Here is a 21,046-nt window from a genome sequence, read left to right as displayed (position 1 = left end):
CTCCCCCCCCCGCGCCGTGCCCCCCCGCGCCGCGGCCCCCCCCGCGCCCCCTTGCGCCGTGCTCCCCCCGCGCCCCCCCTGCGCTGTGCGCCCCCCCTGCGCCGTGCGCCCCCCGCGCCGTGCTCCCCCCGCGGCCGGGGGCGGGGCGCCGGAAGAGTGCGGGTCGCGGCCGAGCGGAAGCGGGGGGGCGGGGGGCGGGGCGCGGGCGGCGCCGGGGCCCGGGGGCGGCGGAGAACAAGGGAGCCGCGGCGAGCCCCGCGCAGGGCCGGGCAGGGCCGGGCGGGCCGGGCGGGCCGGGCGCGGCGGGCGCGGCGGGCGCGGCCATGGGGGAGACGAAGATCATCTACCACCTGGACGGCCAGGAGACGCCCTACCTGGTGAAGCTGCCGCTGCCGGCCGAGCGCGTCACGCTGGCCGACTTCAAGGGCGTGCTGCAGCGGCCGGCCTACAAGTTCTTCTTCAAGTCCATGGACGACGACTTCGGGTGAGGGGGCGCCGCGGCCCCCGGGGCGGAGGCTCGGCGCGGCCCGGGGCCGGCGGGGGGCCGGGGGAGGGCCGCGGCTCGTGACCTCCGACCCGCGCCCCGGCTTCCGGGAGCCCGCCCCTGCGGGGGGGGGGCCGGGCTGCGCTGACAGCGCCGGGGGGCCGGGGGGGCCGGGGGGGCCGGGCCCGCCGCAGCCCCCCGAAGGACCCTCGGAGTGCCGCCGGGGCCCCGCGCCGGGCCCGAGGGGGAGAGGACAAAGGGAGGAGTGGGCGCGGAGGTGATGGCGGGGGGCGGAGCCGGATCGGTGGCCCCGGGGAGCCCCCCCACACCCGAGGCTTCCCAACCGCCAGGCCCCCCCCGCACCTTTGTGCGCAGATCGGGCCCCACCAGGCCCCCGGCCCCTTGTTTGTTTTCCAGTTTTTGCAGGGCGGTGGGCTTCGGGGGCTGGCCCAAGGCCACACGGCTAGGGCTTTATGAAGTGTCTGAGGCCGGATCTGAACTCGGGTCCGCCGGACTCCAGGGCCCGGGCTCTGCCCACTGTGCCCCTAGCTGCCCCATACCCTTGTCACGTCTTAAACCACGTTCCTTTCAGCCCTGAAGTCTCTCTACTAGTCGTGTGACTGTGGATGAGGCGCAGGTTCGGATTCTGCCTGCGTCGCCTTGTATGAGTCTTCACTCTGCCTCAGTTTCCTGCTATGCAAAAAAAAGCGTTCCTCTTTTGTCCTAACAAAAGGCCGCTTCTCTGTGGGGCGTGCAAGGAGCGGACTCACTCTTTCCATGTCCGGACTCTTAACTGGGGGAAAGTTGAGAACAAAAAGCCTGGGTGACCATTCCGGTTCTATGAAAGAGACCTTAGTGAGGAAGGCCCAGCTCTTCTCCATCCTGACTTTGTGACCCTGACCAAGTCTCTCCTCCCGGGGCCCCAGACCACTCTAGGCCTGTACATGAGGGGCTGAGTGAGTCCTGGGTAGGTTTGGTCCTCTTTGTCCCTGCGAGGTCGGGGTGCGGGTGATTGTCCTGTTTCATGGATGAAGAAGCCGGCCTCAAGAGGTCAAGTGACGTATCTGAGGTTGCCCAGATGGGTGAGGGAGGCAGAATCTGCCCCCCACTCTGCCGCACTGCCTCAAATAGAACCAGTAGTCCCTCCACACCATGGTGGGGGGAGGTGGAGCGAGTCAGATAAGAAATATATGGAAAGCATTTGGTGGGAACTTCCATGTGAGAAAATTCATTTCCCCTGCGAAGGTGGGTGCCCAGGAAGTTAGCACCTTGAGAGGCCATCACCTGTCCAAGGCCAGCTGACTGTCAGCTCTGCCACATGATGTCCCCTCAGCCCTTTGGGGTGGGGGGGATGCTTCCTGAGGGCAGGCCACAGAAACTGGATTTGGGGAAGGGAACAGCTGGCAGGCATGGTGGATGGCTAGACATCAAAAAGGATCCGAGAGGGGTGGCTCAATGGTGCAGTGGATAGAGCACCAGCACTGGAGTCAGGAGGACCTGAGTTCAGATCTGACTTCAGACACTTAATAATGACCTAGCTGTGTGGCCTTGGGCAAGTCATTTCACCCCATTGCCTTGCAAAAACCTAAAGAAAAAAAAGGATCTGAGAGCCTGAGAAACATGCCAAGAAAGCTGGTCCCCCAGTCTCAGTTTCCTCGGCTGCAGCATGAGGGGGCTGATGGCTGAAGACCCTTGCAGAGCCAGATGTTCTCTGTAATTCTGGGGCTGACAGCCCAAGCATGGGCAGTGCGGGGAGAGGTAGGAATCTCAGCTGATGCTTTGGGAGGGGTTGGTGGGGTTTCAAGAGGCTCAAAACAGGCCCATTTATTCAGCATCAGCCCACAGAGGGTGCTGGGTAAATATTTGTTGAGTGGAGGGAATGGAGTGACCAGGCCTGTGCTAGGACTCCCGCCTTCCCTGCCTTTGAGAAACCCCTCATCTTACTGGGGAAATAAGAGGGGTCTGTTTGAAAGTGTGAGGCAGTGCCAGTGCTGGAGGGGGGGCAGATGCATTTATTAAACACATACTGTTTACCCACTATATCCTGCACTAAGCCCCCCAGATAGAAAAACACAAAAGAAAGTCCCTGCCCTCATGGAGTTTCCCCCAATGGAGAGGATGGGATGCAATGACTATAGAAACTGTCAGATGGGAAAAATGAGAAGGAAGCTACAGGGGAAAGCACTGAGATTAAGGGGCATCAGGAAAAGCTTCCTTACAGGCTGGAGTTCTATGTAGGCCTTGAAACCAGGAATGGGAGGAAAGGAAAGCATCCCAGGCATGGATACAGCCAGGGAAAATGCCCGGAGGCTGGAGAACAGAGTAGCTTGTTCCAGGAATACTCAAGAAACCAGAGTCTCAAAGTCTGTGGAGGGGAGACTGGAAAAGTAGGAAGGGGCCAGGTGAGGAAGAGGACATTCAAAGCCCTTCTCTTCAGAAGGGGATTCCTTGGTTGTCAGCAGTGCTGGTGATATCAGCTGACATTCGTAGTTTGATTTAAGGTTTACAGAGCATGTGGCATCCTGGATTCCATTTGATCCCCATCATGTCCCTGTGAGGTGGGGGGCAATGCTCCCTCTTACAAATGGGGAAATAGGCTCAGAGAGTGCCTGCCTAGCAGAGAGTTGCAGGTAGGATTTGAACTCCAGGCTCCCTGATTCTTATTCTCCACCAAGGCCAGTGAACCTCAGGAAAGTTGGAACTGGGAACTAGATGCAGACCCCCCCAAAGGAGAGGGCCTGTGTTGATTATGTGGACTCAGGAGCCCTCAGAAAATGGGGGGATACTCTTGCCCGTCCCCTTGCTTTGCATCGCCCCCTTCCCTTCTTCAAGGGCCCATCATCCTCCCACCTAACTCTTCTCCGTTGTTGTGATTGTTGATATTTGTCCTTACTTCTTTAAGAAGGCCAAGACATCGGGGAGGTAATGCTGTGACCTCATGGGATTTGAGTGTGTGTGTGGGGGTGCTTTGCTAAGTCCCCAGCCTCACTTTCTCCTCCAGAGCTATCTGGGTCCAGTAGCCAGATATAAATTGGGATATACGGAGGTGACCCCAGATGCAATGGGAGACCCCTGTCTATTGTCTCTGCTTTGGCCCACCTTAGGCTGCTGGTGGGGAGCAGAGTAGAGGGAAAGAGGGACTCTGTGGGGGTTGTGGATCAGCTCATTCTGCAAACTTGGCTGAGACTCCAAGAATGTGAGGGTCACAGGCGGCCAAGTACATTTCCTCCTCTGACCAAGAGCGACTCCAACTTGGAGGGGAATTTGGGTCGTCCTTGCCCTTCCCTCCACATTCTCCCTCTCCTTTCGCTCCACACTTCCTCTCTATACACCAGACCTTACACTCTCCAGAGACCTTCCACTCACCTTCCATTCTGCCCACTCTTCAGCCTTCGGCTCCCATCTTCCAAACTCCTTGGGAAGGTTACCCTCCGAACCCTAGGTCCCATCGTTCCTGCTCTGGGCCTCTCTGTTCTCCCACATCTTCCCTGGCTGGAACCCCAAAGTCAGAATTTTGAGCTAATTCATTAAGTTGGGTGACACGCATTTATTAAGCACCTACTGTGTACCAGACACCGTATTGAGAGCTGATTCCAGAACAAGAGTCCTTGCTGGCAAGTAACTTTAGTTCTCTAGGGGATAATAGCAAGCATCAGCAAATAAATAAATGCAGGGGAGAAGCTAAGTACTTTTTGAGAGTTGGAGAGCAAAGGGCCAGTGACCTTTTTTCTCTGTTCCCACATTAGAAATAATCAGAGACAAGAAGCTGGGTTTATAACCTTTTCCTGAGACATAGAAATATGGACTGCGTATGTATAGCTGTGTGTGTGTCTGTGTGTGAGAGAGTTTTACACACACACACACACGCACGCACACGCACGCACACACGCACGCGCACACAGTCTAAGTGACCCTGGGCAAATCATTTAGCTTTTTTGATTTCCTGATGTCTAGTTAGTATTTCTCAGAGTGGTCCAGAGAATTCTGGGGGTCCTTGAGACTCCTTCAGCCGGACTGTGAGGTCAGAACTACCTTAATGAGTCTTGTTGCTCAGTTGTGTTTGACTCTTTGGAACCTCAGGAACTTTTCTTGGCAAAGATCCTGGAGTGGTTTTGCTGTTTCCTTCTCCAGTTCATTTTTATAGATGAGCAAGCTGAGGTAAGCAGGGTGAAGTGACTTGTCCAGGGTCACACAACTGGTAAATGTCCAGGGCTGGATTTGAACTCAAGTCTTCCTGACTCCAGATCCAGCATTCCACCCTCTGTGTCATCTAGTTGTCCCAAGTAATTGTTCTAAGATGTTCTCATTTGCTTGTGATATCTATGACTTGAATAAAACAAAACTCTTGGCCGGGGTCCCCATAATTAAAGAGAGTATAAAAGAGGTCCTGGGATCCCAGGCTTGACAGATGCCGCTCTCCTCAGTTGGCCCAGCCCACGTGTCACAGAAGGTGCTTTTCGGCTTAGCTGGCTGGGAATTTGCCCTGCCGAGAGTTCCCTCGATCCGTGAAACCAGAGGCCTGTTCCTTGGTCCTCTCTTCTAGTTTGAAGTTGGCGCTGCAGCCTGCTGTGGGCTCCGGGGTCCGGGCTTGAGACTGGGGGGGAGGGACCTGAAGGGAATCCCAGGAAGGGGTATAAGTGAGAGAGGCTGACAGATCCTCGAGGGAGGCTGGGAGCAGATGGGGGGGCCAGAAGGGCCCAGCTGGAGCCAGCCTGGGATCCCAGCTGCCTGCCTTGGGTAAAAAAGGCAGTTGAAAGAGCTGGCAAGATTTAACTTGGAAAAAAGACAGGCGAGGGGTGGGGGGGAGGCAGTCTTGCTGCCTTCTGGGATTGGAAAAGTTGACAGGGGGCCCAGAGACTCTCCCTAGAGCAGTGGGAGAAGCGGCGCCCGCCAGGGCAGATGGGGCTTCATCCCCTGGCTAACAGGCCTCCCCCTTGCCTCCAGGGTGGTGAAGGAAGAGATCTCCGATGACAATGCACGGCTGCCGTGTTTCAATGGCCGTGTGGTTTCATGGGTAAGGAGCAGGGGCCTTCCCTTCCCTGTGACTGTCCTCCTCTTTTGTCCATCTGGAGTAGAATGGACCATCCCTTCTCACTTGAGCCCCCAGTGTTTGGAGGAAGGTGGACATGAATCAGGGCGGGACTTATGGCAGGGTCTTGCCTGGGAGAAGGGGAGGAGGGCCAAGGGCCTACAATGGAGACTAGACCTCCTCTGGCCTCTGGTGATCTTTGCTCTTGTTCCCTGGTCACCAGTGGGCCTATCTCCTGTAATCCACCCTCTCTCATTCCCCTTCCCACCCATTTCATCAAATTTTAGACTGAGTGGGGCCTTACAGACCATCAAGTTTCCCCTCCCCCCCCCCCCAGTTTATAGATGAAGAAGCTGAGGTCCATGTCTTGGCCAAGCTGTGATTCAAACCCAACTCTTCTCCAGTGCAGTGCCATTCCTCTTATTCCCCGCCCCTCCAACCTGCCAGCTTTCTCCTCTTCTCCTCTGTCGCCCTAAAACATAACCTATCTTCTCTCTCGTTTCCATGACTCTGTTCTATGCTTAGCTGGTGTCGGCTGAGGGCTCACACCCGGAACCCGGCTCCTTCTGCCCAGACAATCCTTCGGAGCTGCCCCCTGCCATGGAACGCACAGGTGGCATTGGGGACTCTCGGCCTCCCTCCTTCCAGTGAGTACAGAGAAGGGGGGAGGAGGCAGGAAGATCACCTGGTGGGGAGAGAGATAATGGGGAAGAGGAACAGGGCTTCCAGTTCTTGGGAGAGGAGGCTGCCCTTCCTCTGGCTTGGCCTGGAGTCAGCAGTGCCTCTGCTCCCGCCCCCCAATGTGGGTCCCTCTCCCCCCCACAGCCCTCACACCGGTGGAGGGAGTCAGGAGAACCTGGACAATGACACTGAGACTGATTCCCTGGTGTCTGCGCAGCAGGAGCGGCCCCGACGGAGAGATGGGCCAGAGCACGGTGCGTACCCTTGAACCCTAAACCCCAGCCTCTCCATCCAGTCCACCGGGTGTAGATTCAGAACTCTGCCCAGATCAAGGATTTGCATTAGGTCACACACGTTCCCCAGCTTATACCCTTCTGCTCCTGCCCACTCTTGCTTGATTTGGAAAATCTGGGTCTCCCACATTGATTTGCTCTCCCCTCCTCCACAGTGGCCCGGATGAATGGCACAGTCAAAGGTGAGCGGAGGAGGGAGCCGGGGGGCTACGACAGCTCTTCCACCCTTATGAGCAGTGAGTTGGAGACCACCAGTTTCTTTGACTCTGATGAGGATGATTCCACCAGCAGGTAAGACTGGAGGGGAGGGGAGGGCTTTGGGTATACTGGGGGGCAGCCTTGGGTTTGACAGTTGGGATTGGAGCCTCCATGGCAGGACACATGGGGATGGGCAGAGGGGTCTCGGGAGCCCCATGAGATAGTGGAGAGGATAGCTTTGGGCCTTCATGGCAGGACATCATGGGGTCAGTCTGTGGGCTCTCCAGGTTCAGTAGCTCTAGGGGACCCCAGGGGATAGCAAGAGGGTTTGGAGCCCTCATGGCAGGACACTGGGGACGGTCTGTGGGCCCTCCAGGTTCAGCAGCTCCACAGAACAGAGCAGCGCTTCCCGCCTCATGAGGAGACACAAGCGGCGTCGGCGGAAACAGAAGGTGGCCCGGATTGAGCGGGTAAATCCTGGCCTGGACTGGGATCGAGATGAGGGCCTCCCTGGCTCTGGGGGGAGGGGACCCAGGACCCAGTTGCTCCCCCATCTCAGGGGCTTCTCTTGTTGCAGTCCTCATCCTTCAGCAGCATCACTGACTCCACCATGTCCCTCAATATCATCACGGTCACACTCAACATGGGTGAGTAGGTCGGAGACTCACCCACCTCCCTTCCCATCCCCATCCTCACAGGCTTCGCTTCCCTCCCCCACCTGCCATGGATCCTGAGAGGGTGGGGGTGTGCAGCAGAAGAGCCCCACGTTTCAAGGGCCTCTGAGGGAAGTCGTCCTCTGTAATGAGCCTTAGCCCAGCTCTTGACACATCCCTGGCTGTCCTCGGAGGCTTGCCCACTCTGCCCCACCTCTACTCTCAGGGCCTTTGAACGCTCCTTGAGACTTAATGACTCAAGGTCACCTGGCTTCTTGGACATGTCCTCAGGGGCCTCACAGGCAGCCAGGCCCCCCTGTACCTGAACAGGAAACCCTTGAAGATGACTTCCCCTAAGTCCTTTTAGTCCATCCTCTTGTACTGGGTCTCCAGCCCCTCATCCTACCTCCCACTGACCCAAAGCTGGTCAGTGCCCTTATATATCCTCTCATTCCAGCCTCACAACATCCCTGGAAGGGAGGTGCTGTTATTTTCCCCATTTTGCAGAAGAGGGAACTGAGGCAGACAGTGGTGAAGTGACTTACCCAAGGTCACACAGCCAGTAAAATGGCTTAGGTCAAATTTGAACTCATGTCTTTCCAAATCCAGGCCCAGCCTTCTGGCCATTGTACTACTAACCAGCTACCTTCCACCAGAGGCAGGGTGACCATCTGTCATTGTGTAGTTGAGATCTCTGCATTTTATAGGAAGCCACAACTATGACTTTGCCTTTTTGTTCCCTCCTGTCTCTCCCTCCAGAGAAATACAACTTCCTGGGCATCTCCATTGTGGGTCAGAGCAACGAACGGGGTGATGGGGGCATCTACATTGGCTCTATCATGAAGGGTGGAGCCGTGGCTGCTGATGGGCGGATTGAGCCAGGGGATATGCTCCTACAGGTGCCCACACATTCCCGGGGGGCTCCACACCCCTTTTTCCTGGGTACAGCTCCCTCCCTTCAGAATAGAAGCCCCCTGCCCAGTTATTTGAGATGAATCTGAGGTGGGATCTGGGGTGAAGGAAGAGGCAGTCTGGCTGTGGGCTGTGAGCTCAGCGCTCTTCCTGTCCTGTGCTTTCATCCCCTAGGTAAACGACATCAACTTTGAGAACATGAGTAACGATGATGCTGTCCGAGTACTACGAGAAATCGTGCACAAACCGGGGTATGAGGTGGAAGGGAAGGGAGAGAGGGGATGCCTGGGATACCCACTCAATTGGTGGTCAATGACCTAGAAGCTGAAAGGACCCTCAGAGACCAGCTAGTCTGTCCCATTCATTTTACAGAGAAGGAAACTAAGGCAAACAGGTTAAGTGACTTGCCCAAGATCACACCACTAGTACATGCCAGAGGCAAGATTCGAATCCGAGTTCAAACTTAGCACTCCCCCATACCATGTAGGATGCTTTGGGTAGAGCAGGGAAGGCTCTGTAACCTGTCCCCAGCTTGTTCCTGGGCAAAGGGAGAGTGGGCATATTATAGGGAAGAGAGAGAAGGTGTGAGAGAGACAGACAGAGAGAGAGGGAGAGGGAAATATGCATATGGAGAGAGAGAGAGAGAGAGAGTCCTACACTTAACCCACCTCCTCGCCTCTGATTGCAGACCCATCACCCTGACAGTGGCCAAGTGCTGGGACCCCAGCCCCCGAGGCTGCTTCACCCTGCCCAGGAGTAAGTGGATGGGGGAGTCGTCCCTAAAGCTGGTGCCCAGCACATGTGAGCCCCTGTCTCTGCTACCTCCTACATCTGCCACTCCTGGGGATGTCATTCCAACACCCCCAGAGAACAGCTTATTCTCAGGCCTAGCCAAGAAGGCTTGACAGGCAGAAGGCACCCTTCAAGTCCCTAACACCTTTGGTGGAAGGGACTGTAGGATGGATCCCCCAGCTCCCACTTTACAGATGAGGATACTGAGGCTCAGCAAAATGACTGTGCCAGAGTCATATAGTCAGCCACCTCTGTTCTAGCTCATCCTCTTTCCCTTGGCCATTGTCCCAGGCTTGGAGCTGGGGTGGGGGGAGCTGGGGAGAAGAGGAAAGACTGGGTGCTTTGGGACCAGCTGTTACTACCTGTCTCTCCCCCTCACAGGTGAGCCAATCCGCCCCATCGACCCTGCAGCCTGGGTGTCCCACACAGCAGCGATGACAGGCACCTTCCCAGCCTATGGCATGAGCCCCTCCCTCAGTACCATCACATCTACCAGTTCCTCCATTGCCAGCTCCATCCCTGATACTGAGCGTGAGTACCTCCTTGCCCTACCTTTTCTTTCCCCCTCAGGATGGGGAATGTGAGGGCCCTCATCTGGGAGGCAGCCTCCCCACAGGAGGAAGATGAGAGAGCAACACTGAGTCTCCTGGGTTTTCTTTCCAGTTGCCTCAGAGCCTCAACATCTGGCATCACTAATCTCATCGTTTGCCCTTCTTAAGGGCAATCAAAGGCATAAAGATATCCATTTTACAGATGAAGAAACTGAGGCCCGGGAGTTGAAGTAGCTTAACCAAGGTCACACAGGAAATCAGTGGCAGAGCCAAAATTGTTTCCATGGTTATGTATCCCTGGAACCTAGCCCAGTGGCTGGCACATAGAAGATATTGAATTATTTCTTGTTGAATTTTACTGAAATACAGAGGTCCAGGGCCTGCATCTGCCACTCCCTCCATTCCATTCCACTTAGAACAAAGACTTTCAGAGCTAGAATGGACCTCAGGAGCCATCTTAGCCTGTCAACCACCTTGTTTCACAGATGAAAAAACAGTGAGGGAAAGGGAGATTCCTCAGGTTCCCACGGATGGAAAGTAGCTAGGACAGGTCCTCTTGCCTCCAGAACCATGGTTCTTTCTGCCTCCCACTGCTTTGTCTCTGCCCCCCAGGCCTCGATGACTTTCACCTGTCCATCCACAGCGACATGGCCACCATAGTTAAAGCTATGGCTTCCCCTGAATCTGGGCTGGAGGTCCGAGACCGTATGTGGCTCAAGATCACCATCCCCAACGCTTTCATCGGTAAGCTTGGTCCGCAAGGTCGGGGAGGCAGTACATGAGGAGCCAGTGTCTGGTTTCACTGCCCCTCCGAAATCCCAGGGCAAGGTGGGCTGGAACTGGGGGCAGGAACCCCCTCCCTGCTGGCCTCTCAAGAGGATGGGTTATCTCCAGGTTCAGATGTAGTGGACTGGTTATATCACAACGTGGAGGGCTTCACGGACCGGCGGGAGGCCCGGAAATATGCCAGCAACCTGCTGAAAGCCGGCTTCATCCGTCACACGGTCAACAAGATCACTTTCTCAGAGCAGTGCTATTATATCTTCGGCGACCTCTGTGGCAGTATGTGCTCCCCACCCCCACCCCCTTTGTGCCTTATCCCACTCCCTCCAGCCCTTCTTTCCCTGTCATTGAAAAGTTTTGAGTTGATACCTGAGGGTGTGTGTGTGTGTGTGTGTGTGTGTGTGTGTGTGTCAGCATAATGGGGTGGGGGGGGCAGAGTTGGTCTACTTGGATTCTGAGGCCTCTCTGTGTCTCTACAACCCTCCCTAGGCCTAGTGGTCCTCTCAGGCTCCTGCCAATGCTAGAGTTCAGCACCTATGAACTGATGCTGTCCTATATGGCCACGCACGTATTTTAAGTATGCAGAATTTAAATGTATGTGGATAAGTCTGGGGAAACATTCCTTTGGAGATAAACATAAAAGCTTGGGGCCAGAACTCTTGAACCTTCGTCTCAGGTCAGAGAACTCTGAACCTTCTCATGGTCTGGTCAGGCAAAGAAGGGAGATAGTGGAGGCTAAGGGTCACAAGAGCTAGGCAATGATTGTACTTTCACAGAGTAGAATAGGCACTGCCATGTCTGAGTTGGGACCTCAGGGCAAGTCTTGGAAAATGAACCTGAGCACAGAATGCAGCTAGCTTTCAGGCACACCTGACTCTTCGTGACCCCATTTTGGGGTTTGTTTTTTTTTTTGGACAAAGACCCTGAAATGTTTACCATTCCCTTCTGCAGTTCATTTTACAGGCAACTGAGGCAAACAGGGTTAGGTGACATGCTCAAGATCACACAATTACTAAGTGTCTACACTAAGTGTCCGAACTTGGGAAAACGAGTCCTTCTGGCTCCAGTTCCAGCACTCTGTCCACTACACCCCCAGTTGACCCCAGTGGAGCAAACTTGAAACCAAGAAAAACATCCTTGGGTCAGGGGTGGCTAGGTGGTGCAGTGGATAGAGCACCGGCCCTGGAGTCAGGAGGACCTGGGTTCAAATCTGGCCTCAGACACTTAATAATGATCTAGCTGTGTGGCCTTGGGCAAGCCATTTAACCCCATTGCCTTGTAAAAACCTTAAAAAAAAATCCTTGGGTCACACAACATTTATTACATTATTTATTTATTGAATTTTACTTGATAAGCAATTGAGACTGTAAAGTAACTTTAAGATAGTTGTTTCAGAGACTTCTAGTCTAACCCCCTCATTTTACAGATTAGGAAACTAAGTCCCAGAGAGTTAAGGTAACCATCAATCTTATGATTGAGAGCTTATGAAAGAGACTTTTGAAGCTATAGACTCTCTTCATTTTACAAAGGAGGAAGCTGAAGCCAGAGAGGTCAGAGCTGGGATATCATTTAGATTCCAGTTAGAACAACCCTCTCGTTTTCCAGATAAGGAAACCGAGCCCCCAAACGGTGAAGTCATTTGGTCTGTAAGCATTTATTAATACGTAGTGTATACTAGGCCCTGTGCTAAGTATTGTGGATTCAAAGAAGGCAAAAGACATTCTCAGCCCTTGAGCTCATAGTCTAACAAAGGAAGCAACATGGAAACAACTATGTACCAAGAAAATGTATGTCAGGTTAAATCAAAGATAATCACTGAGCACTGAGCTTAAGGAGGCTTCTTGTTGAAGGTGGGTTTAGCTGAGGCTAGAGGGAAGCCAGGGAAGCCAGAGGCGAGGAGGGAAAGTCTGGCAAGAGATGCTGGAGAGCTGAAGTCGAGAGGCCCAGACCATGAATGGGATATGGGGGTCTGAGAGGACAGGGCGAGAGATTATGAGGAGTCCGGGATGTCTCCTAGGTTGCAGGCTTGAGTTCCCGAAAGAGTGATGGTTTCCTGGACAGTTACAGTGAAATGCAGAAGAGAGAAGATTTTGGAGGGAAAGATACTGAGTTTTAGGCAGTTTAATCTTAAGATGTTTAGGGATGTCCAATAGGCAGTTGAAGTTGTGAGTCTGGATATCATGATAGAGGTTAAGACTGGCTAAGCATATCTGAAAATCAGCATAGGTATGGTCGTGGAACTCATAAGACCTGATGAAATCACAAGTAAGATAGTAGAGTGGAAGAAAGGGGCATGTTCTAGGTCAGGGCTGTCCAACCTTACTTTTTAAAAAAAAGTTTAATTTTGGTGGGGTTTGTTTCTATTTTTGGCAAGGCAATGGGGTTAAGGGACTTGCCTAAGGTCACACAGCAATTATTAAGTGTCTGAGGCTGGCTTTGAACTCAGGTCCTCCTGACTCCAGGGCTGGTGCTCTATCCACTGCATTACCCAGCTGCCCCCCAACCTTACTTTTTTTTATTTACGGCAATGGGGTTGAGTGACTTGTCCAAGGTCACACAGCTAGGCAATTTTTAAGTGTCTCAGACTGGATCTGAACCCAAGTCCTCCTGACTCCAGGTGGGTGCTCTATCCACTGCATTACCCAGCTGCTTCTCCAACCTTACTTTTAAAAGTTTTTATTGAAACGATAAATAAGATGTTCTGATTTGCCATTTTAGTGAGAGCTCTGCGGTAGCTCGGCTTCATTTACTAGAGTGTTTAGTAATCCCACCGGTGGGCTGCCTCACATGGCCGCGTTTTGGACAGCCCTGATCTAGATGAAGATTCAGCAATTGAGAAAGAAAGAGTGGTCAGATAGGTAGGAGGAAAGCCAAGAGAGAATGATGTTCTGAAAAGCCAGAAAGAAGAGAGTAGGAGGAGTGATCACAGTGTCACAAGCTGCAGACCTCAAGAAGAATGAGGACTAAAAAAAAGACCATTAGCTTTGACAATTAAGAGACCACTGGGGGGCAGCTAGGTAGCACAGTGGATAGAGCACTGGTCCTGGAGTCAGGAGGACCTGGATTTTTACAAATCCAGCCTCAGACACTTAATAATTACCTAGCTGTGTGCTTGGGCAAGCCACTTAATCTCATTGCCTTGCAACAAAAAAAAAAAAAAGAGAGAGAGAGAGACAGACAGACAGACAGACAGACAGACTACTGGTAGCTTTGGTGAGGGCAGTTTTGGTTGAATGTTGATGTTGGAAGCCAGACTGTATTGAGTTAAAAGAATGAGAGCAGAGGAAGCATAGCCATCTTTTTTGTAGGCAGCCTTCTGGTAAAGGCAGGAGAGATATGAGGTGATAATTGGAGGGGATGTTCGGATCAGGTGAAAGAGACATTGCGAACGCATTTATTAAGCACCCACTCTATGTGAGGCAGTGTGTCAGTGCTAGGAATACAAATGTTTGTAGAACATAGGGAAGTGGTCAATAGACAAGTGGAGACTGAATAATGAGAGGGAATGATCTGCTGGAGAAGATAGGCTAGAAGATCACTTGTGCACACAGATGGGCTGGCCTTGGCAAGGGGAAGGCCATCTTGTCTTTGAGACAGGGATGAAGGAGGAGATAATAACAGAAGGCATCTGAGTAATTTGAGATGAAGAGGAAAGGAGAAGAGCAAGCTCACATTGAATGGACTCAGTTTTTCTCAGTAATATTTGAGGCAAAGTCCTTTACCTTTGCTGCTTTCTTTGGAGGAGAGGGTGAAGAGACAGGAAGCCACAAGAAAGCAGAAGAGGGATGAGAAGGTTCATGAGCTGCTGAGATGCGTAGGAGAATGAGTTGAATTGAAAGATTGCCTTGCCACGGGGAGGGCCCAGGTGAGGTTATGTGATATCAGGATAGTTTCATGATATTCTCTGGTCAAGTGAAGAAGAAGGAAAGACAGATGTTTGGGGTGATCCAAGGGTGAAGCTGGGTAGGGCAACATGGGCAGGAGGATAGAGGAGCAAGGGACTTAGAAGAGGTCCCTGTGGCTTTGAGTGGGTTCACCGAAAAGTCACAGCAGGGAAGAGAGGGAGTGGGTAGCTAGTGGTGATGATGGTAATGTTTCTGAAGGGCAGAGTTGACTGCTTATGTCACCCCCTACCCAATAAACTCCAGTGACTCCCTATCCCCTCTAGGACCAAATTCAAACTGCTAGGTTTGACCTTTGAAGCACTTTACAACCTAGCCCCTTTTGTTTTACCTTCTAGTCTTCTTCTACCTTACTCCCTGACCCGCCCCATCCCCACATTCGATTATATGATCCCGTGATACTAGCCTCCTGACTGTTCTGTGAACAAGGCATTCCATGTCCCAATTCCAGGCATTTTCCCTGGCTGACCCTCACCCCATGCCTGGAATGTTCTCCCTCCTCCTCTCCACCTCCTGCCTAAAACAAGTACTTCTTTTTTTTTTTAATTCCGAGACCCTAAATGCTAAATGGCCATCCCTTCATTTTGGGACTGAGAATCTGAGAACTGTGTAGTTCTCAGTGAAAGTTGTAGACTGATAGCTCAGTTAACTTGGATCTGGAAAGTACCTTCACAGTCATGTTTTCATTTTTACAGATGAGGAAGTGACCTAGGGAAAGGGATCACACAGATAGTGGAATAAATGTGTAGTATTTCGAACTGGGAGAGACCTGGAAATCATATTGTGCAACTCCTTATATTTTATAGATAAGCAACTGAAGCCAAGGTTAAGTGACCTAACCATGGTCACATGGGCAGAAGGTGACTGAATCAAGGATCTCAACTCAAATCCCATTATGCCAGATGTAGTGGGGAAAGATAATCTAGTTTGGGGGGTATAGACATGGTCCAGGCCTTCTCCCTGGATCATGTGCTCAATCAGTCAATCAACATTTATTATAGGATTATAGAGCTAGAAGAAGCCTCAGAGACCCTGGAGTTGAATCCCCTCATTTTACCATTGGAGAAACTTAGGAAGCATCAGAGGCAGGGCTGAACCCCAAGTTCTCTGACTCTAAATCCCAGTGCCCTAACCATTGCACCATATACCCTCTCCATTGAGGAACCTGAGCTCACCTGTGCACTGTTACAGGACAGTTTCCTTAGGAAAAAGAAGAGAGCATCCTAGGACTAAAGAACAACATGAGCAAAGTACTGAGGAAAGAAACCCTGGAATAATCAGGATATGTCTTCTGTGCTAACTTCTAGGGAGCAAAAAGCTAGCCCTGTCCTCAGGGAGTTTACATTCTAACAAAGGAAACAATGAGTAGACTATCTAACTACCTGGAAGGTGTAGACCAGAAGATGTAAAAGTAACCCAGAAGCAAAAGGCATCTGGGGATTACTGGGGCCCCTGGCCTGACAGGAGCCACAGGCTTGAAGTCTGAATAGGTTGGGTTGAATCCCAACTTTGCCACTTATATGGCCCAGAAAATCATTTTCTGTCTTTGGGGCTCTGTTTCCTTATCTCAAAATGAAGGAGTTGGTCTGGATGCCCTCTAAGGCCCCTTCTCTATAGTTTTAATTTTTTTGGACATGGCCAAAACAAGACTTTGTTTTATATACCTGTTTGTAATGGGGTTGTGGTTTTCCTTGCTTTCTCAGTGAATTGTGAGGAGGTTGGGAAGGAGAGCAGTGGGAGGGAGGAAAAACAGACTTATTTTAATGAGTAAAAGATTTTTAATTTAAAATATTTTAATAAATTAACATTTTTATTTGAAAATAACTTTTTTTAAAAAATAAGAAAAATCAAGAAAAAAAGACCCTGGTAGATCTTTGCTAGAGGGTAGCTAGGTGACTCAGTGGACAGAACTCAAGACCTGGAATCAGAAGATCTGAGTTCAAATGTGATCTCAGATACTTACTAGCTGTGTGACCCAGGGCAAACCACTTAATCCCGTCTACCCCCGTTTTCTCATATGTAAAATGAACTGGAGAAAAAAATGGCAAACCACTTTAGTATCTTTGCCAAAAAGAGATCATGAAAAGTCAGACAACTGAAAAAAATGACTAAAAAACAATCTTTGATCCAAAGACACTTAACCTCTCTTACCTCAGTTTCCTCATCTCTTAATTGAGACAGGTATGTTAGATGGCCTTGAAGGTCCTCTCTAGCTCTAGAACTGGGTCCTTTGAGTTGTCTGGCCTGTCTGGAGTGAACCCAATTAGGTAGGACCTGGAGACCCAGCTTTAGGGGGCCCTGCTGTGGAAGAGCCAGTTAGTTGGGATAGGGACAGATGCCAGCCTCAGAAGCTCACTCTTGGTTTTCCTTTGCAGACATGGCTAACTTGTCCCTGCATGACCAGGATGGCTCCAGTGGGGCCTCGGACCAAGACACGCTGGCTCCTCTCCCACACCCTGGGGCCGCCCCGTGGCCCATGGCCTTCCCTTATCAATACCCACCCCCTCCACATCCCTACAACCCTCACCCCGGCTTCCCTGAGCCAGGGTATAGTTTTGGCGGTGGGGGCAGTGCGGGCAGCCAACACAGCGAAGGTAAGCTAGTTCTGGACACTTGGGCGGGGAATGGGGCCTGGCGGGGGCTCCTTCCTGGGACCAGACCCTCCTCACGTGTCCCCCTCCCTGTGCCCCAACAGGCAGCCGGAGCAGTGGTTCCAACCGCAGCAGTAGTGACCGGCGGAAGGAGAAGGATCCGAAGGCCGGAGACTCCAAGTCAGGGGGTAGCGGAAGCGAGTCGGACCACACCAGCCGAAGCAGCCTGAGGCGGGAGCGAGCCCCGAGCGAGCGCTCGGGCCCTGCAGCCAGCGAGCACAGCGTCCGCAGCCACCACTCTCTGGCCCACAGTCTCCGCAGCCACCACACACACCAGTCCTACGGGCCCCCAGGGGTTCCCCCGCTGTATGGCCCACCCATGCTGATGATGCCCCCTCCGCCCGCTGCCATGGGCCCCCCAGGAGCCCCCCCGGGCCGAGACCTGGCCTCGGTGCCCCCAGAACTGACCGCCAGCAGACAGTCCTTCCGCATGGCCATGGGAAACCCCAGTGAGTTCTTTGTGGATGTGATGTGAGCGGTTCCCACCCCCTCTCTGGCCCCTGCCCCATCCCCCAGGCCCTAGGGCTGGTGCTGTCACCAGTCAGCTCTTTTTACTTGTCTGGTAACTAAACAAAGGGAAATAAACTAAAATGAACTAAACTGGGGGGGCTGACCACTGGTGGGGGGGTTGGGGGTCAGGGGTATCCTCAGGGCCACTGCTGCTGCTGCCGCCGCTGCCTCCTTGGGCCTCTAACCCACCTCCAGACACTGCCGCCTATCCCTGGTTGTTCCCCCTGCTGCTCCCTTGTCCCCTAACTACCCCCCCCCCCCGCAGGGCTCCTGCAGCCCCTCCAGTGAAGCCCGCTCCTGCTTGCCCCCCATCCCCCCTCTGGGACTGCATGCTCAGGATCCTTTGGGGGAAGGACGGTCTCTTGCCTATCCATGCCCACCTGAGTGCCAGCTCAGCTCGGTGAATGCCACCCAAAGACTGTTAGCCTCACAAACACTACCCACACCCACAAACATATCTGGACAAACAGATGAACACCCATCTTCTGACAATCCTAAGCTGACTGACATGTACATGCCTACAGATATGCAGCCAGACAGACGCGCTGACTCATGCAGACATAGGAAGGCACCAGCTGACCCGGCTAGAAAGCTGGCGGGCCCAGCCTGGGCCTCCCTCCCTCCTGTCTGCAGCCTCAGCCCTTGTCTTCCTGGATCTGCTGCCGTCCTCACTAACCCTCCCAGTGGGCAGGGACCCCAGCTTGGGCCAGTCCTCACACCTCACCTCCTGCTGTGCTGGCTGCTGCCATCCCTGTAACCCACTAACCAGCAAGTCCTCTCTCCCTTGGGCCTTAAATGTGTCTTCTCTTTCTTTGTTTCCTCCTCAACCAAGCCAAGAATTTCGGGCTTTTTGACTTTCTCTGAGCACCCAGCGTGGGGAGGCCCTGATCCTGAGGAGACCAGGAGTTCTACCCCTCCTGCAGCAGCCCCAGTTGTGGCCCCCCAGTACTCCCTGAAGATGTCTTATCCTACCTCCCCATGACCCCCAGGGTGGCCCTTCTCTCTCAAGATGGGTCATGCATCTCAGCCTCTCGCAGAGTCTGGCTGAAGCTCCAGGGTACTTTGTCTTGGAGAATCTCCTCTCCAGGGCCTAGACAATTTTTATATGTGACTCTGACCAGGGCTGGTCCCCTCCACTTGTGTTCTCCTAGACTTCGGGGCTGGCTCTGACCCACTCCTTCCTTCTGCCTCCAATGAACCCTCTGACATCCTCACTCCCCTCCCATATATACATTTCTCATTCACCTTTCCCTCCCCAAGTCATCCGATGAGGTCCGGATTCTTTTCCTTCTTCCTCCCCAGAGGCCTACCCTTCTGGGCTGTGATCATGGCAACCACCTAGGGCCTGTAAGTGGTTGGAGAGCCTCCCTGCTCCCGGGCAGGGCCCAAGAGTTAGATTTGTGTGGTCCCTTGGGATCTCTGGCCCTTTGCCACCTTCAGGCTCTTTCTTCTTCTATAAATCTTGGTCATTGCTCCAATAAATGATCCCAGGTACCACAACTGATGCCCTGCCAATGAATAGCATGGGGGTGTTGCCGCCACTAGGCTCTGGAACAGGCTTGGACGGATGAGGAAGACATGCAATAAATTTTCCTTGGACCTCATGCATAGGAATAGCCAGTGGGTGAGTGTGTGACTAGGTTATTAAGTTCACAAAATGAAGGCAGCCTCAGGCCTCAAGTCTGGTTCCATTGGAGAAGGGGAGCTGGGAAGCTCAGGTCGTCAGCAAGGAGGCACGACATAACAGTCATTCAGTGAAATAGAACCAAGAGAATCTTGCGGGAAATTCAGAGTAAGAGATACCATCCAGTAGAGACATCAGAAATGGTGACCTTTGGAGATGCCCTTGGACAGGTGGAGATAGGAGGGAAGAGGGGGTGGTCCAAGTGGAACACACAGCCTGGAAGGAAGAAAGGTGCAGGGCAAATTGAGAATTGGGCCATCCTTAATGGGGCCAGAATGTGTTTTCTGGTTCCATCTGTGGGTGGCCCCCACCTTTTCCCCCATATCTCCACACTCCAAAAAACAACTTCCAAGGTTAATCATGGGGTAGGGAATAGGTCCCTGGACGTGGAATCCCCCCATGGGATTTGACTCCCCTCTCCACTTCTTCCAGTTTAGTCTTCTGCCAGTGACGTGGTCATCTTTCTCAGATGAATCTGGGCCTCTCACTTCTCTGCTCACACCTCTTCCATGGCTCCCTGTGGCTGACTGAGTCAAGATGCCTCCTAAGATTTGGGGTCATCTTAGCTACCCCCCACCCCAGTTTCACCCAACTTCCTTCTATATATCAAAGCCAAGCAGGACTCTGGACTGCCCCGGAATGTACCCACCCTCTCTGGCTGGGTGAGGCAACTGCAACTCCTTTAAGCCCAATTCAAATGTCACTTTTTCCCAAAAGCCTACCATGCTTTCCCCTAGCTGGGGATCCGCCCCCCCCCCACTGTCAGTCCACACATACATGTACCACAGATGTGGAGTGGGGGCAATGAGGGGAGGGCTGTGAGGGCCAGGCTAGGGAGAACGGAATGCTCTTGGCCTTGCGGCTGGGGCTGAAGCCTGGGCATCCCCTTCTGCAGCTGCCCTGGGGTAGATGAGCCCTTCACCTCCCCACCTCTCCCCATGCATCCTCGGCCATCATGGGGGCAGCCTGGAAATAAGGGAGGGAGGCAGCTTCCCTAGGCCCGAGAGGAAACATTCTTCCTTCAGTTCTGAGTACAAACCGCGCAGGACTTGGGGTTGTGGAAGGAAAGAATCTGGGATTAGTCTCCTGGCTCCAAAAAGAAAAAAGGGGGGGGGGAGATTTCAGAGCTCCAGCAAGTCCAACCGAGTTAAAATAACGCATTGTTAAAGACCAGCCAAACAACCAGCGCCGGGGCTTAAAAATGTCCCTGTCCCCGAAAAGCCTTCATGCTCTCCAGGGAGACAAGACGTGTGTGGGTGCTCAGGGCCCCCTTTCCTCTCGGCCTCAGTTTCCCTAATTAAGGACGCTCCCGGCCTCTCGCAGGCTTTTATTTATTGGCATCTTGGCCTAGAACTGAAGAACTAGGGGTCTGGGGACCCCGGGGGGGGGGCTCAGCCAGCCCTTCAAGGAGCGCTCACTAAGCGAAGTTCAAGTCCGGAAGGAGCACCTAGCCCCCCCGCCCCGCAGAAAAGTGGATACAAAGTATCTAGGGCTGCCGGGAACGCGGAGCCTGGAAGGGAGGAGCCGGGGGGCTGCAGGGGTCCGGGCTCTGGAAGAGCGCCTCCCTTGGTCTCCGGGCCCGGGGCTCAGTCCTTCCCGGGGGCTGCCCTCGCCCCTAACACGGGGCGGACCCGGGTCAGCTCCCGGCCGGCTCCAAGTCCCTGAGCTTCGCTTCGCTTTTCGGAGCCCGGAGGGAGGGAGGTGAACTCGAAACGCTGCTGGGTTGTTGCCTGCGTGACCTTGGCCGTTCCGTCGGCGAGGGTTCTAGCGAGCGCCCACTAGGCGGCAGACACTTTGTTTTTCGGGGCCTCGGGTTTCCCCTCCAGGCTCCTTCCAGCCTTAAGCCCCGATACTCGGACCTCTAAAACCCCTGCAGGATCTGAATCCAGGCTCCGAGGGGCGCTAGACCGGGAGGCTCACAGC

The 21,046-nt window shown here is 53.3% G+C and overlaps 1 protein-coding gene across 2 annotated transcripts; it reads left to right on the top strand.

Moving 5' to 3' along the window:
• The first annotated feature begins 305 nt into the window (after nt 1–305).
• DVL3 (dishevelled segment polarity protein 3) lies at nt 306–20,628 on the top strand. 2 transcript variants are annotated; one of them, XM_074189624.1, is made up of 16 exons: nt 306–484; nt 5,429–5,498; nt 6,039–6,160; nt 6,339–6,448; nt 6,643–6,778; nt 7,062–7,155; nt 7,263–7,332; nt 8,098–8,237; nt 8,425–8,501; nt 8,939–9,006; nt 9,424–9,573; nt 10,206–10,337; nt 10,488–10,655; nt 16,654–16,872; nt 16,974–17,378; nt 18,272–20,627. In XM_074189624.1, the coding sequence occupies exons 1-16, from the start codon at nt 324–326 to the stop codon at nt 18,301–18,303; spliced, it is 2,154 nt and encodes a 717-aa protein (XP_074045725.1). In that variant the 5' UTR covers nt 306–323; the 3' UTR covers nt 18,304–20,627. The 2 variants fall into 2 exon arrangements, with proteins under 2 accessions (XP_074045725.1, XP_074045724.1); XM_074189623.1 differs by having other exon boundaries at nt 309–484; nt 8,939–9,051; nt 18,272–20,628.
• The last annotated feature ends 418 nt before the right edge of the window (nt 20,629–21,046 follow it).

This window comes from Macrotis lagotis, chromosome 5, assembly GCF_037893015.1.
Source record: "Macrotis lagotis isolate mMagLag1 chromosome 5, bilby.v1.9.chrom.fasta, whole genome shotgun sequence".
Taxonomy (NCBI): domain Eukaryota; kingdom Metazoa; phylum Chordata; class Mammalia; order Peramelemorphia; family Peramelidae; genus Macrotis; species Macrotis lagotis.
This window is presented reverse-complemented; position numbering and strand designations above follow the sequence as displayed.

Coding starts and splice junctions, on each gene's coding strand:
- DVL3 (XM_074189623.1), top strand. CDS start 324: ATGGGGGAGACGAAGATCATCTACCACCTGGACGGCCAGGAGACGCCC. Junction 5,499..6,038: donor ATGGCCGTGTGGTTTCATGG/GTAAGGAGCAGG, acceptor TTCTATGCTTAG/CTGGTGTCGGCTGAGGGCTC. Junction 8,502..8,938: donor GAAATCGTGCACAAACCGGG/GTATGAGGTGGA, acceptor CTCTGATTGCAG/ACCCATCACCCTGACAGTGG.